Here is a 16,928-nt window from a genome sequence, read left to right on the forward strand (position 1 = left end):
CAACAAATCAAATAGCAAACAGCCAAGGAATGCAGTGCTTCTGTTAAATAAAATCTGCTCTCAATTCTATTTAAAGTCGGAACATTTTTATTGAGCAAGAATACGTAAAGTACAATATACCTACGTAAATTGCCAGAGACTCCCTATCAAAGCAGGTGCGCATCTAATGCTGCTCAAACACCTTTTATGTGGCCACCTTATAGATATTTTGCACTAACATCAAAAGACAATACATGGCACTGAAACTAAAACTTGGATCGCACCACAGGTACACAGCTTCCTCGTGTTAAGAAAGCAGAAGACCCTGAAAAGAGACACATGCACAATAACTTTAGACACATAACTTTTAGGCATGCTAAATACTTGCTTATGGCTCTCAAGTATGAGAGTCGGGCTAATACATCAGTGGTGAAGCAGCGGTGTTTAATATCGGCATACAAAATAGCAGCTATTAAATCAACATGCTTTCAACTATTACGATCTTTTTGAAGCAAATGTATGCAATTTCTTACTTCTTTAAAACAAGATATGCTTTCTTCAATTCATGACTACATAGCTGGAGGTTTCACATGGGCATTGCTTTATGCCACGCGAATAGTTAAAAGTGTATGAATGCATGTTTGCATCTCTGAACAAATTATATGCAAGTTATCTTGCAAAAGTAAAATAATAGACTTTACTGCCTAGAGCATCTGTGCATTACAGTCACAAAAAGTACAGACATATGCATGTCAGATTCAGAGAGGAATATCTCAATTCTATATCATGCATTACAATATTTTATCTTTCTCCCACTGAAAACTTCCTCTGCCCAATAAAAGTTGATGTGAACATGTAGTCATTTCACATGTTCATTAAATATCTCCCACATTGTTGTGCCAAAATACATGTAGGCCTTCTACGTGTAGGAGGTCATACACTTTTTATGTGCGCGTTTATATCATGTAAATCTTGGTTCGTTCCCATTAAAGAGAAGCATTAACCCCATAATAGACTTTCAATGTCCCTCTCTGTGGCATGACTGCACACTGCCTATGCTAACTTTCAGCCACGCTCCATTAATGGCTGTGGTTTTGGTGTTTTCAGTATATGTATAGACTTATATATCCCAAAACTTGTTTGCTAAAATCCTTAAAATAATGAACACGTCACAACGTGTGGCTTAAGTGAGGACGGAGGGGCAGAAGACTGACTAGTAAAGTGGTCATGCAATACGCCAGTCCCGTTGCACTCACAGTTCATCGAAGGCTTGTTCAGGGTCCAGCAAAGTCCTTCTCATACGCTCCATCTCTGAAAGGAAACCAACCGTGGCGAGTCCTTGAAGCCACTAGAATTGGCACTCGACTCCGAGTCCGACTCCTCGGTCAACATTTTAAACAACGACGCCACCAGCCTGAGCAGACACCAGTGGCGCGCTCCGATGTGACGACTTCGTGTCCCCATTGGCTGGAACAGAGAGGGCAAGCGAATGAAACAGCCCCATTACCTCCTCTCGTTTAAGGCACACTAGAACTGGAAGAAACACTGCCGAAGCATTCACTAACAAAATATAATGAGCGTTTCACGGTCCGTGCATTTCTAGGACTTGTGTGCCAGATTGAAAACTGGGAGCCACTCACACCAGTTAGCCATAGTCGTTATTTAATTATTCGTTGTGTACATGTATCTCTTAAAAGGTGGCAATAGCGACCAGTGAAGTGTTACTCTGAGAGGAAGGTGAAGAGATTGGAACTCTGTGGCAAAGTAAACCCATATTAACTCAACATCAAACCAGATTGAAGGAAATTTTAAACAGACTGGATGATTTCTCTCTTCACCCCTTTTTCTTCAAAAACAGTTCTACCACTCTCGTCCCCGTATCTTGAAAGTTCTTGAAAGGGGAGAGCTAAAGCTACCGTCTTCGGCGCTGGGGAACTGGGTTCGAGCGTCGGCGACCTACCCAGTAATCAATGTGTCCTTGTGTAACATAACTGGTCTCATGTAATGCGCTCCCATACATTTGGGTCGAGTTCGCGGCTATATAAACCTGCAACAACAAAAAAGTTTGCTCCCAGGTGATAAAGGCAAACCGGCACTCATGTGATGGTTCCTGTAGAACCTTTACTGTTTTAAAGAAGAGCGCTGTCTTCTGTTCGACTTCTTCAGTGTCATACGCATCTGTGCTCAGTGTAACTGTTCTGCCAGCACCAACTGAAATTCAATTCAACAACTAAAAAAACTGTTCCAAGCCCTTTATATATCCGGACCCCGGCTCCCTTCTCGGCTGGTGTGCTAAATTGTTGTGGGCGAACATACAACCACCAATCATCGACCCGCGCGTTAAAAGTGCGTCAACGCAGCAGCACCGTGGTTGTTATGGGAACTGGCATACACAGCGTGTGCGTTTCTACGTTACTGCAAGGCTTCAGGACTGTTCCGGTAGCTGTCCTACCGTAGGCTGCAGGTAACCGAGAGAGGGTTTTGGGGGCGCCCGATTGTGAAATGTCCTTAATACATATACATCTATCTGTTTATTTAATACAGTTTTGTATAGCGAAAACTTTACCAAAGGTGTCTGAGCGCTATAAAAGAGAACCAGGTAAGTTACAAAAGATACACAAGATAGACTAAACACGCTAACATGTTTATATATACAGTTTCAGAGGTACACAAGATAGACTAAACACGCTAACAAGTTACATATATACAGTTATTACGCTGACAAGTTGCATATTTATATTGTAAGAAATGCATTTTTTTAAAAGTTAAAACAGGAGCTAAATACATATTTTCTACAATGACCTCATGTGAGTACTAGATGGCCGTAAGGGTCAAGAAATGGGTTGAACTATTCCTGAAAGTGCCTTTGGAGAAGGAGTGTTTTAAGTTCAAAGTATTTTTTTTTTTTTAGTTCAAAGTATTTTATTGAGAAAACATTTTTTTACTGGTGTAATACAATACAGTACAGTAACGATTCGGGGCACTTACAGACGGTAACAGGGTTACACGTTGTATACAATGACATTTGGCCTTGCTTGCTGAACTTCATCGCTGACGAGTCTGTTGGCCCCCACAGTCTAGCGGCAAGTGTGAAAGAAAGAAGGAAGAGGAGGAAGAAAGGAGGGGGGGGGGGGGAGGAGTTTCTGGTTGGTTCTGCCACGTGGCCACTGGCCTGTTGTGGGTTTACGGGGGCCTGTGTGTCTCAAGGTGTGAGTCTAGGGCGGTCCACATTTCCCCTCTGGCTGAGTGCGTGGGTGAGTGTTTTGCGGTGATGTTGTCTGCGCCTCTCAGAAAGATTACCCAGTTGAACCACCTCCTGAACATAGCCTTGCCTGTGTTTTTCCAGTTTGCTAGGATTGTCTTGACTGCGGCTGTGAGAAGGAGGTCAATTAGGTCTCTATCTCCCTTGCATTTTAACTCTGGGTCCATGAATGCAGTGGTTATTCCCCCGAGGCTTTGTTGTGTGTCCCCTCCCACAACCGTGTTAATGTTGTGTACTTTGTTCCAGAAGTTCCTGACCATGGGGCAGTCGTAAATGAGGTGGGTCAGATCTCCTCTCTCTTTGTGGCAGTTCCAGCACTTGTCAGATTCTGTGGCTCCTGCTGCGGCTAGTTTGGTGGGCGTCCAGAACAGTCAGTGTAGTAGCCAGAACTTTGTGTGTCCTGGTTGTGCGGAGACTTTGTTCTTGGATGCTGAGACCCAGAGTTTGGACTTCTCTACCTCACTTAGGGGTCTGTTGTGATTCGTTTCCCAGAATGACATGGTTTTGTTGTTCAGTGATGTTGTGTGTGGGCATAGTAGTTTATATATATGGGCTGTTTGGTGGCCTAATTTATTCAGGTTTCGCATGTAATCTATGATTGAGGGTGTGTCTTTGGAGAGGTCTGCTTTGTTTATTGCTACTTTGATGTTAAGGAATTCGTATAGTTCGACTTTGGGTAGTTTGTGTGTCGCTTCCGGCGTCTCAAATGTGAGCGGTGTCCTGTCTTTCTCTAGCTGGGCCGGTGTGGTGATTCCTCTGCTGTACCACTCTTTGTTGGCCAACGTTCTGCCTCTGTATGTTATTCTCGAGTTGAACCATATAGACTCCCACCTTGACCCTTTAATGCTGTGTTCCATCTGTTTGTCTACCTGCATCAGTGCTATCTTAGTGTTTTTGAGCACGACGTTATTCGCCTCTGGGTGCTTATTGGCCGTGAGGATGGCTATGGGGTTAGCTCCTTCTAGGATATGTTTCTCTAATTCAAGCCATACTGGCTCATAGTCCGGGGAGGAGGTCAACCAGTGTATTCCCTGTTTCGCTAGGCATGCTGTTTGGAAGGTCTTGAAATTCGGGATATTTAGACCACCCAGCTCCTTCTGTAGTCTTAGTTTTTGCAGGCTTATCCTGGCTTTCTTTCCATTCTACAGGAAATTGTTAATTGCTTTGTCGAGTTTCTTATGGAAGTCCTCAGTTAGGGTTAGCGGCAACATACTTAGCAGATAGTTGAGCATGGGGGCTATCATCATCTTGATGGTTTCTACTCTCCCCCACCAGCTGATGAATTTGGGGCTCCAGGACTCTAGCTTCGTTTTTATCTTTTTAAGCATTGCTTCTTCATTGTGGTCAAGGGTGGATCTTAGATCTCTACCAAATAGGAGGCCCAGGTATTTTAAGGGTTTCTTTTGCCAAGTTAGTCCTGATGTGCCCAGGACTGCGCTTGTTGTGTGGCAGTTCATGGGCTTGCATTCAGACTTATCTCTGTTTAATTTGTAGCCTGAAGCTGAGGCGTATTCCCCAATGGTGTGCATCAGTGCTGCTATGGAGGTGCTCATGTTGTTGGTTGTAATTAGGATGTTGTCCGCATAAGCTGCTAACTTTACCGTTTTGTCTCCGACTTTGACCCCTGTTATGCTCGGGTTGTGTATGCTCATAGCTAATAGTGGCTCCACTGCCAGTAGGTATAGGGCGGGGGAAAGTGGGCATCCCTGCCTCGTGCCTCTCTCTAGGGTGAAAGGTTCGGATGTCCCCCCATTGACCGCTACTCGGGCCCGGGGTTTGTTATACAATGCCCTTACCATGTTCCTATATTTTGTTCCCAGGCCAAATTTCCCCATGCACAGATCTAGTAAGGGCCATGAGACCCTGTTGAAGGCTTTCTCCGCGTCTAGCGCAATCATGACTGCTTTTCCTTGGCTGTTGGCTGTGTGGTGTATGAGGTGGTATAGAAGTCTGGTGTTGTCCTGGGATAGTCTGTTCTTAAGGTATCCCACTTGTGAATTATGGATGAGATGGGGGAGGTAGGAGTTTAGTCGTGCTGCCAATATTTTTGCATACATTTTACAGTCCACGGTAATGAGTGATATCGGGCGGTAGTTTTGTGGGAATTGTGGGTCTTTGCCTTCTTTGGTGATGACTATGATGTTTGCCTCGACCATTGAGCTCGTCATGCTGCCTTTCTGTATGCAGTGTGAGAAAAGCTCAACCATGGTGTGTTTCAGCTGGTGTAGGAATTGCTTACAGAAAGCGGCTGTGTACCCGTCTGGGCCGGGCGCTTTGTTTGGGTTTAGGGGGGTAACCGCCATTTCTACCTCTGCCTCAGTTATGCCCCTTCCAAGGATTCCCTCTGTTGGTCCGTGAGTCTAGGGAGGTTGAGTTTCTCTAGTAGTCCCGCTCCCCCGTCAATTGCTAGGCCTTTGTCAGATGTGTAGAGCTCTTTGTAGAAGTCGTTGAACACCTCGAGGATCTGTTTGTTTGATGTGTGTGTCTTATTTGCTTTGTCTGTGATTGCTGCTATAGAGTGTTGTCTCTGTTTCGCTTTTAGGTAGGCCGCTAGCGCCTTCCCTGCCTTGTTGGCTGAGCACAGGTTGATGGCTTTATAGTTATTAATCCACGTGCCCGCTCTTTCACTCAGTATCTTGTTGAGCTCATACTTCCTTTTGGTTAGCTCCGTGAGGGTGTTTCTGTCGGATAAGTTTGCACAGTGCCCTCTTTCTAAGTCGTTGATCTGGTTTTCTAGCTCTGTCATCTTCCTAGTCCTGCTCTTGTTCATTCTGGACTTGATGTTTAGGAGTTTCCCCCTTATTGTCGCTTTCAGTGCCTCCCACAGGATCTCTCTGTCTGTCTCTGCTGTGTCATTGAATTTAAGATATTCTTCTATCGCCTCCCTGATTTCTGTTATGTGTTGTAATACTTTATTCGATATATTACATATCATAAAAGTACAGACATTTATATACATAAAACCAATGTACAAAAGTATTACATCCGTCATCATTTAAAAAGGCTAAAATCTATGTACAATAAAAAAGTAATGGTTACAGACAAAGTGCAATTAATCTAAGATTCATCTATGTGGGTACGGGGATCTGGTTATTAGCATTGCTTGTCAGCCTGGTCCAAATGAACCAGGCACTAGCCAAATACTTTGCAATCCCGCAAACAATAAACAACGATGTAGTGTCCGATAGGAAAATACGCAAGGCAATCCTGAAATCTCTCACTCCCATCTCCCTACACACAGGTTTTAACCATCTTGCTCTAGGGTGTTTATAAGCTTTACAAGCAAACAAGAATTGGGGCAGAGTTTCCCTCTTGCATGGGCACCCTGGGCAAGTAAGGTCGTGATCCCTCGCTCCTTTCCACCCCTCTGTGAACTTTTTGAGGGGGAGTATACCGTACCTCATCTTCAGGAAGAGGGATCTATCTCTCGGGATTTGGATATAATCCAAAAAAGGCTCCAACTTCCTCAATGGCTTATGTTCAAGGATTGATTAGTTAGTTGGCCCCACTTTGTACTTTTTAAATCCTGCGACTCAACCCACTCCCAATAAATTTTCTTAACAATTTGTTTATGAGGTGGCGTCTGAGAATTTCAAGATTCTACCAATCCTAACTTCACAACAAACTGTTTCAGGGAATTTAGCCATTTTATCTTTGTAGGAGAGTAGGGTCTGCTATCCTATGGTCACCCCAATTTTTGCTTTTTGCTTCACTGGTTTTCGACTTACTGAGGCTGTGGGCCTGCTAACCAGACCCCCATCCTGCTGTTCTCTCTCTAAATTTATAATACATGTGCTATAGGTACATACCACAATTGGAAATGGACTCCTTGTCAGCCCCTGTACCATGCACTATAGGTGCTCAGGGCATAGGTGCCACCAAGGCCTACCAGGGGCTGAAGCATAGCTTTTGCCACCCCTGGCTGGTTCTTAAATTGACACAACTGGCTGATCACTCAGCTGGGGCAAGTGGGTGTAAACACCCCTTGCTTAGATATAGTATACCTATATCTAAACCTATATCTGGACACATATATAGCCTGTAAGCCACTCCTATGGAAGGCCTCATCAATCCTGGAGGCAGAGTGCGTGGTTTTATGTGAGATGGAGCTCTGGCATGAGCTGAGCCTGTCTGCAGCTGTCGGGAACAACTCCCTAAGCTGATCCGGGATAATGCCATACCATATACTCTTAAGCGCCTTATAATCCTCGCGGTTATATAGCAACTTTGGTTTGGCTTTATCAAAACATGTCGTGTAAGGTGTCATACGAATTGGAATACTACCCCCTCGCCAGTTCTGGCGACGGGGGTAGCATTCCACCCTTCTAGAGGGATAAGACATGTTACTTTACTGAAATGCGGTTGATTTAAAATGAGCCTCAGATCCACAAAATGGATGCCCCTGCCACAGACACGGGTCTGGCCTCCTGCTGCTGACCGAAACTCAGCAAATGGTGGCCTGGACAAAGGGTTTCCTGTCGCAGGGCGGTGTTAAACCACCCCAGACAGGAGATAGTGGATTGCAGCAGGGAGGTTTCAAAGAAACCAGACACTGCCTGGGGAGCACAAGGCTGCCCCTTGCATAATCCGGCCAAACCGGTTCTGGGGCCTTCCAGCCCCAGTCCCAGCGTGGCCTGGATCAAAGGAAAGGGGTGTAACCACCCCCTTCCTGGGTCCCACCCATAGGAGGGGACCTAGCAGGATGTCCAGCCCACCAGATTCGAATAAGAGTGGGAGCAGTGCCAATGCAACTCAGATCATCCTGAAGAAACATAAGAAACAAATTCTGGACCCTTCGACAGTCTATTCGACATAGAAGCCTGAAGAATCTCCCTTGTGGTCAAGGAGTGACCACCCTGTGCAAACAGGCACCATCCAGCCCTCAACCCTTGCTTTGTTGCGGTTCCCGCCGGAACTCGAGCGACAGAGATCGACGAGATCAAGCTTGCCTGCCTTCTCCCAGCCCGATCCACAGTCCCTGCAGAGCTGAGACCAGTGGAGGCGACCGGAAGCGTGGGGCACGCCCTCTTGAAAAGGTCACGAGACGCTGACCGTGCAGCCCACGAGTGATCCTCGAAGCTGTGCACCGGGGTTTGAGAAGCCCCCACCCCGAGCTACACTTGCACCAAAGCTACCCCCTCCACACTCGACGAGTGCTGCGTGGGGCCCTTCTGCTTGTGGCGGCTCGACGCGTTGGCCTGGTCACTTGCCAGCTGGCTTGTGGCCCCTGTGCCGACGAAACTTTGAATACGACTTGCTTTTCTGGTTGCTCCAGATCTGCACCAGCTCCTGTGAAAAGGAGCCCCCACTCTGACTCTCCTGGTTTGAGTGATAAGCAATCTCCCGGTTCCGCGTGGATTGCTTTTGCCAAGTGCTGTTTGCTGCAATCTTGAAGCCGACGGTGCTGACGGCGAGAGCCTACGTGGGACAGATCGTGACCTGCTCCTGGACGTCGCAGATGCCCCAGAGCCCACGTGACAGCGGAGAGAAGCCTATTGACAACCACCTGATTGCGCCCGACATTGCCTGGTTCCGTCCTGGTTCCACCCTGGTCACTGCTGAGTGACCCAGACTCTGTCCCCTCTGCTTTCAGGTACTTTTCTACTTCGATCCACCCTTGGATCGCACCGGACACTTCTGCTTCACATCGCCTGCAGCTGCAACAGCTTCAAGCACCAAGAGCCTGCGTGTCAAAACCCGACGCCACTTCGACCCTGTGCACCCACGGCCTGTGGGTGAGGTAACATTGCAACGCCGGTGTTCCTACACTGGTACACACCTCTAGGGTCTGTGTCTAAAGTTTTGTTCCTCTAGGTTCAGCGGAAGTATCTTTTAACTCACTTTGTGTAACTTTTACGCACCATTGACATTGCATTGGTGCAAGCCGCACTTTCCGTGCTGCACCCGAGTTCCGTGGGCTACTCCCGACTTCAGCATTGCTAGTCCTGACTGCTCCCAGCGAATCTCTAGGCCCTAGGCCTAACCACTGTTCGATTGGTATCTCTTATACCACTTTTTTAGTATATGGTTTTAGTGGCCACCGGCCCTTATCCAAAATTGTGCAACTTTGTATGTTATACTGTGCTTTTGATTTAACGCTTGTGCCCCTTTCCTCATAAAGAGTACTGGGGAGTAATTTAGAAATAAATACATATATTTTTATAATATATACTTGTGTGGTGTCCTTTCATTTGATTACAGGATTGTATGTGGTAAAACAGCTCGCTTAACACGACCTCTTAAGTTAAGCCTTTAAGGCTGCTTAGTCCATGCTACCACTAGGATAGCTTGTCTAACAAGGTTGACTTACAACCAGACATCTTTGGGGTTTGTTTGGACTGATACCAAGTGGTTCCAGAATTGGAAACACTACATATCAGGCCAACTTCTCACATTGGTGTGCAGCGGTGCGGATTTGAGCTTGCTGTTTGTTTTACCATTGCAATCTTTACATCAAATTGAAAGATCACATCAAGTACCTTAGGTACATATAAAATCAAAAGCTTAGCATATTAAGTTCTACTGAATTTAGTAGTTGTAGATTAAAGGGATTAGCACACCCTGACTACAACTCACTAGCAAGGTACAGTAGGAAAACACTTAGTGTAGGTAAGTGTATCACTTACACCTCACTAGCAGTCATGTCTGATACAGGTGGAGCCTCAGGGTCTGCTCCTGTAACAGTTGACCCTATAAGGGCAACTCCCAGATATGACAACCTTAGCCACAAAGACCTGAGTGCCTTGTGCACAGCCAGGGGGCTAAAAAAGGGCAGAGGCCCTACTATTCCTTCCCTGATAGCTATCCTGGAAAAGGATGACTTAGATAAGGTGAGTCAGGCTCCCTTAGGTGCAGGAGAAGGGGTAAACTCCCCTGAGAATGAGGATCTTCCTGAAGATGAAGTAGAGGAGGAGGAGGAGGAAGAGGAAGAGGAAGGCTCAGATGTAGATGAGCCTGAAGATCAGGATCAGATGGTGACCCAGGTACAGGTTGCCAGGCTTAACCAGGCCAACCTAGACCTACATGGGAATGGAGAGGGCCAGCACCACTCCAGATCTCATAACCAAATTCTCCCAGGCAACAGGAGGGTGAGATCTCAATCAGGGGACTCTCATCTTTCTTTTGCCTCAAGAGAATCTCAAAGAGGGATGACTCCCTCCCAGAGGAAAGAGCATAGGGCCAGAATGAGGGCTGTCCAACTCCAGATAGAGAGGGAAGAGGTAGCCTTGGCTCAAGCTAAACTTGCTTTAGCAAGAGAAAGAAAATTGTGTGACTTAGATGCCGCTGGTGGCAGCAAAGTTCCTAAAGAAAAAGACAGGGCCTATGACAATAGAAACCTGACAAAAATTGTGCCCCCCTACCTTTGGGATTCTCTTCGCCGCCGCCGCCAGAGCGCCCCACGCTGAGCGTTCCCTCCCCCTCTGACGGGCAGGTCACGAGGGCGGGGACGGGCGTGGCGACCATCTTGGGCTGCTCTCTGGTTGGCGGGGCAGCTCCTCTGTCCCTCCACCCCCTGCCACGCCCTACTACTTCCGGTCCCCTACTTATGGCACTAATATCCCGGCCGCGCAGCGGACGAGCGCAGCGGGCGCGGCGAAGGCGCGCCGAAGTTGCGCCTAAGTTAAGCCCGTCTGCGCCCGTCCGCGACGGGCCGGGACCAGGGGCCACACCCCTTGTTCCTCTGTTGTCATACACGCCTGCACAACTCTTCGCCTGCTCCACTGAGGTGCCTCTTCCCCGTACTCTTACGCAGCATCTTGTTGCATTAGATATCTATGTCCCCCATTCAGACCGTGTTGTGCTGCCACATCCAATTACTCCCTTGCCTACGCCGGACATTGACTCTCTCCCCTCTGGTCCTTCATCTCCCCCCCACACTGCCTCTGCTTATCTCCTCAACACTCGCTCGGCAGGCAAACACCAACTTGACCTGTTTAACCTTCTTACCACAGACTCCCCAGATTTTTTGTTTCTTACGGAAACATGGTTTTCGGAGGCTTCCCTCCCCGACATCCTAGCCATCCTTCCCCATTCTTATTATGCCCTCCGGGCCGATCGCCCCGCGGACAAGACTGGGGGGGGCGTTGCCATGATTGTCCGATCCTCTATTCAATTTCAGCTACTCCCCCAAACACCCATTGCTGGAGTGGACTTCTTGGTCGCTCGCTCCTCCAATCTGCCTACACCGCTCACTGTTGTCCTTGTTTATCGCCCTCCCCTGAACATGCCCCTGTTTGTGGCCTCCCTACAGGAACTCCTCGCCACGCTGGTGGTTAACAATTCCTCTGTTCTCCTGCTTGGGGATTTTAACTACTGGCCTGGCGACCCGAGGGAGGACTCAGCATCCAAGGACTTCACGGCCACTCTCCTCTGCCTCAACCTGAACTCCCATGTTCTGGTCCCTACCCACAATCTTGGACACATCCTGGACCAAGTGTGGTCATCTCAGGACATAGTTTCCTCTCCCAGCATCCTCCCATGTACATGGTCCGACCATTCTCTCATTTCCTTTTTTATCACTATTGGCCCTCCTCACAAGCCCCCTCGTCCCAAGAATGTCTTTGCCCGTAGTTGGAATCATGTTGATTTGGCCTCCCTTTCTCTCTCCCTTGCTTCCTCTCCCCCTGACCTCACTGACACTTCCCTTGACTCTCAGGCCGTTGCAGTTGGTAATTGGCTTTCCTCCGCATGTGATTTGGTAGCCCCCCTTAAGTTAGTCAAGTCCATTCGCCCTCATGAGGCTCACCGTTGGTTTAGCCCGGAGCTCAAGACTCTCAAATTGGAGCTTAGACGCTCAGAGCGCCTTTGGCGTCGTGGCTACTGCCCTGACCTCAAGGCCAAATACAAATTACTTCTTAGGGAGTACAAGAAAGCCATCCTGACCACTAAGACCAAATACTTCTCCGAACAAGTGGCGCTCTCGGCTAATAAATCCAAAGAAATCTTTTCTTTGGTTAAGAACTTGGCCACTTCTGATCGTGCTTGCCCTCACTTCACTCCCTCCCAGGTCCTTTGCTCCTCTCTTAACAACTTCTTCATTGAGAAGATTGTTAATATTAAATCTAACATCCTGGTCACTCCTTTTACTCCTCCTCACTCTGTCCCCTCTGCGCCCAAATCTTCTTTTTCTTCTTTCCCTCCCCTTTCCTTGGACGCTTTTCTAGCTCTGCTCACAAAAATCAAGTCTGGCTCCCCCACTGACTGTGCCCCTGCCCGTATTCTCAAAACCCTTTTTTCTTCCTGCCCTGACACCCCCCTCTCTCTTCTTAATGCTTCTCTTTCCACTGGATTGGTCCCTTCTTCATTTAAATCTGCTATTGTTTCTCCCATTCTTAAAAAACCTGGCCTTGATTCTTCTCTTCCCTCTAACTTCAGACCTATCTCTCTTCTTCCCTATCTTGCTAAAATTCTCGAATCTTATGTTACTTCCTGTCTTTCTGCCTATGTTGAACGGAACCAGCTTCTGGCCTCTCACCAGGCCGGTTTCCGTTCAGGTCATTCGACCGAAACCGTGGTGTTAGCCGTCCTTGACGAGCTCAAAGCCAAGGCCGACGTCAACTCTCCCCAAGCTTTGATCCTCCTCGACTTGTCCGCTGCGTTTGACACGGTCGACCATAACATTCTTCTGGACCGTGTCAGCGCAGCGGGCATACGAGGCACTGTCTTCTCCTGGATCACTTCCTTTCTGACAGGCCGTTCTCAAGCTGTTCACCTTCCTGGCTTTTCTGCTTCCCCCCTCCCGGTGCCCTGTGGGGTCCCCCAAGGTTCCTCTCTTTCTCCCTTCTCTTCAATCTCTACATTCACCCTCTTATTTCTTCCCTTCTTGAGCTGGGGGTCTCTGTGTATAACTACGCTGACGACCTCCAGCTCGTCTTTGATCTTTCCTCATCTTCTCACGCTTTATCTTTTTTTCATTCCACCATGGTTTTCATCTCTGGGTGGATGAGCGCCAACCACCTCAAGCTCAATCCTGATAAGACTGAGCTTGTTCTGATTGGCGGCTCATCCAACCCCTGGTCCTCTGCTTTCTGGCCTCCCATTCTTGGCCCTTCCCCCACCCCTGTTCCTTCCGTTAAAACCTTGGGCATCAAGGTTAGACAGGACCTGTCCATGCACGGCCAGGTCAGTGCCGTGGTGTCCTCCTGTTTTCTCTCCCTCCGGATGATCCGGAAAATCTCTCGTTTCTTTTCTCTTGACTCCCTTAAAATTATTACTTCTGCCCTCATCACCCCCCGCCTTGATTACGGCAATAGCTTGTTCGCCGGCATTCCAGCTTATGAAACCCGCCGCTTACAAGCTATCCAGAATCAGGCCGCCCGTCTCATCTTTCACTTGCCCAAAACCCATCACATCACTCCCGTCCTTAAATCCCTTCACTGGTTGCCCATCTTGCAGAGATCCCTGTTCAAATTAGGGTGCCTTGTTTATCGGGCCCTTGATCACTCTGGACCGGCTTTCATCAATTCTCTGGTTTCTCTTCACACCCCTGCCCGCACTCTCCGTTCTTCATCTTCTGCCCTCCTCACTGTTCCCCGCTTTCGCAAAACTCGCACCGGTGGTACCCGTTTCTCTGTTCTTGCCCCCCGGTTCTGGAACTCCCTTCCTCTTTCTATGCGTTCGATCCCTATCTTTTCCCACTTTCGTAAAGCGCTAAAAACTTTCCTGTTTGCCCAGGCCTACCCCTGCTAATCCTCCTGGCCTTGTCTGTCCGGTTCTTTAGAGCTCCCAGCGCCAGGAAGCCGTTTGGCCGTCGCGCGCTTTACAAATAATTTTCATTCATTCATTCATTCATTCATTCATTCATTCATTCATTCAAGGAAGGGGATGATATCCACAAATGGATGACTGCTCTTGAGAGGGCCTGCATGGTACAGCAGGTCCCTGAGGATCAGTGGGCAGCAATTTTATGGTACTCCTTTTCTGAGAAAGGGAGGGACAGGCTCCTCACTGTTAGACCCGAGGATGCCAAAAACTACTCTGTTCTGAAGAGTGCTCTTATTGAAGGGTTTGGCCTAACCACTGAGCAATACAGGTTGTTGTTCAGAGACACCCAAAAAGCACAGACTCAGGACTGGACTGATTTTGTTGATTGTGCCACTAAGGCTCTGGAGGGTTGGCTGCAGGGAAGTAAAGACTCAGACTATACAGGATTGTACAATCTTATGATGAGAGAACAGATCCTTAATAACTGTCAGAACCAGCTGTTGTATCAATACCTTGTTGACTCTGATTTGACCTCTCCCCAAGAATTGGGAAAGAAGGCAGACAAATGGGTCAGAACAAGGATTAAGCAGAAAAACCAGAACCAAGGTGACCAGAAGAAAACAGACCAGAAGGGTGGGAATCAGAAAGATAAAGAAAAAGACCAGAAGTCTTCAGGCCCCCAAACTAGCAATAAGGAGGGGGGTTCCCAAAATGGAAACAAGAAAAAGAAGAATGATGGCCCAAAGAAACCTTAGTGTAATACCTGCAAATCAGTCTCACACTGGGGCAGTGAATGCACTAAGAAAAATCCAGTTCCTACCACTGCAGCTCCTAAAGCAACTGCACCCCCTAGTACAGTCAGCAGTGGTGGTACACAACCTAAGGGGTTAGTAGGGTTAACCTTGGGTACTGAGGTGGAATCTGGCCTAGTCAGAATCCCCACACAGGCAGTTCTCCTATATGATGTGGACTTATCTTTGACCACTGCAGTAAGCCCCAGTAACCTGGGCAAATATAGGCAGACTCCCTTAATCAATGAGAAACTGGCTCAGGCCTACAGGGACACTTGTGCCAGTGTCACTATGGTGACACCTGACTTTGTGGACCCTGGTCAGATTGTACTAGGTGAAAGTTACCTAGTGACCAATGCAAGCAACTCCACTACTTCACATAGTGTGGCTGTTGTGAACTTCTCCTGGGGAGGGGTAGATGGCCTAAAGAAAGTTGTTGTGAGTGCAGACCTCCCAGTAGACTGTCTGTTAGGCAATGATCTTGAAAGCTCAGTTTGGTCAGAAGTGGAGTACAGGACTCATGCAGAAATGCTAGGGATTTCAGCTCATGTCCTTGCAGTGACAAGGTCTCAGGCTAAGAAGTGCCTTCCTGAACCAGTGGTGGATCTTGAAACAATAGACCAACCACAACCCAAGAGAAGGAGCAAGAGGGTAAAGGCTGTGCCTTCCCACTTGCCCCAGGTTGAGGATCAAGTTTCACAGGAAACTGATTCTGCAGTCCAAGAGGAGACTGTCTCAGAGGAGCTTGAACCTGACCAGGTTGAGTTTCTGGGGACAGGGGGACCCTCAAGGGCAGACCTGGGGCAGGCCCAATTAGATTGCCCTTCACTTGAACCCCTCAGACAGCAAGCTGCTGCTGAGGCTGCAGGGAATGCTCAAGGTACCCATAGAGTTTATTGGGATGAAGGACTCCTTTATTCAGAGGCTAGAGACCCCAAGCCTGGCACAACCAGGAGGTTGGTTATACCTTTGAAGTTTAGGGGTTTCCTTCTTACCTTGGCCCATGATATTCCCCTTGCAGGACACCTAGGCCAGAATAAGACTTGGGACAGGCTTGTTCCACACTTTCACTGGCCTCACATGTCAGAAAATGTCAAGGAGTTTTGTCGCTCCTGTGTCACTTGCCAAGCCAGTGGTAAGTCAGGTGGCACAACAAAGGCCCCCCTGATACCACTACCTGTGGTGGGGGTACCCTTTGAAAGAGTTGGAATAGACATTGTGGGTCCCATGGATCCTCCAACAGCATCTGGGCACAGATTTATACTGGTGGTAGTGGATCATGCCACCAGGTACCCAGAGGCAATTCCCCTGAGGACCACCACAGCTCCTGTGGTGGCAAAAGCCCTCATTGCAGTTTTCTCAAGAGTGGGCTTTCCAAAGGAGGTTCTTTCAGACAGAGGTACCAACTTTATGTCTGGATACTTGAAAGCAATGTGGAAAGAGTGTGGAGTAAACTATAAGTTTACCAAACCCTACCATCCACAGTGCAATGGGCTTGTTGAAAGGTTCAACAAGACCCTAAAGGGAATGATAAAAGGTTTACCAGAGAAGCTTAGGCGGAAATGGGACATCCTTTTACCCTGCTTGCTCTTTGCTTACAGAGAGGTCCCACAGAAGGGGGTTGGCTACAGCCCTTTTAAACTTTTGTTTGGCCACCCTGTAAGGGGTCCATTGAGTTTGGTGAAGGAAGGATGGGAGTTACCTCTCAAAAAGCCTAAACTAGACATTGTGGACTATGTACTTGGTCTCCGCTCCAGGATGGCTGAATACATGGAGAGAGCATCCAAAAACCTTGAGGCCAGTCAAGAATTACAGAAAGCTTGGCATGACCAAAAGGCTGTTCTGGTTGAGTTCCAGCCAGGGCAGAAGGTGTGGGTGTTGGACCCAGTGGGCCCAGCAGCTCTCCAGGACCAATGGACTGGACCCTACCCTATCATTGAGAGAAAGGGAGAAGTCACCTATGTGGTTGACTTTGGTACCCCTAGGAGCCCCCACAGGGTGCTCCATGTAAACTGTTTGAAAGCATTTGTTGACAGGGAGGACATGAGTCTCCTCATGGCCACAGATGGGGAACAGGAGGAAGAGAGTGACCCTCTCCCAGACCTGCTTTCCCAGAACCCTGATGATGGTTCAGTTGATGGAGTAGCCTTGGCAGGCAGCCTCACTGAGCAGCAACAGGTGGACTGCAGACA

At 48.0% G+C, this 16,928-nt stretch overlaps 2 protein-coding genes across 2 annotated transcripts in view; one reads left to right on the forward strand and one right to left on the reverse strand.

Moving 5' to 3' along the window:
- Positions 1-2,072, reverse strand: part of LOC147730706 (uncharacterized) — a 90,657-nt gene extending 88,585 nt beyond the window's left edge. Inside the window, exon 1 of the mRNA XM_086955485.1 lies at positions 1,236-2,072. Coding sequence (XP_086811611.1) covers positions 1,236-1,288 — 53 coding nt within the window. The 5' untranslated portion in view covers positions 1,289-2,072. The remainder of the gene's footprint in view (positions 1-1,235) is intronic.
- Positions 2,073-2,326: 254 nt separating this feature from the next.
- The window catches only part of NME9 (NME/NM23 family member 9), a 703,404-nt gene continuing 688,802 nt past the window's right edge, over positions 2,327-16,928 (forward strand). Inside the window, exon 1 of the mRNA XM_086955486.1 lies at positions 2,327-2,443. The gene's annotated coding sequence lies outside the window, so the exon portion shown is untranslated. The remainder of the gene's footprint in view (positions 2,444-16,928) is intronic.

The sequence above is a fragment of the Lissotriton vulgaris genome, chromosome 2_1 (genome assembly GCF_964263255.1).
Source record: "Lissotriton vulgaris chromosome 2_1, aLisVul1.2, whole genome shotgun sequence".
In the NCBI taxonomy this organism is placed as follows: domain Eukaryota; kingdom Metazoa; phylum Chordata; class Amphibia; order Caudata; family Salamandridae; genus Lissotriton; species Lissotriton vulgaris.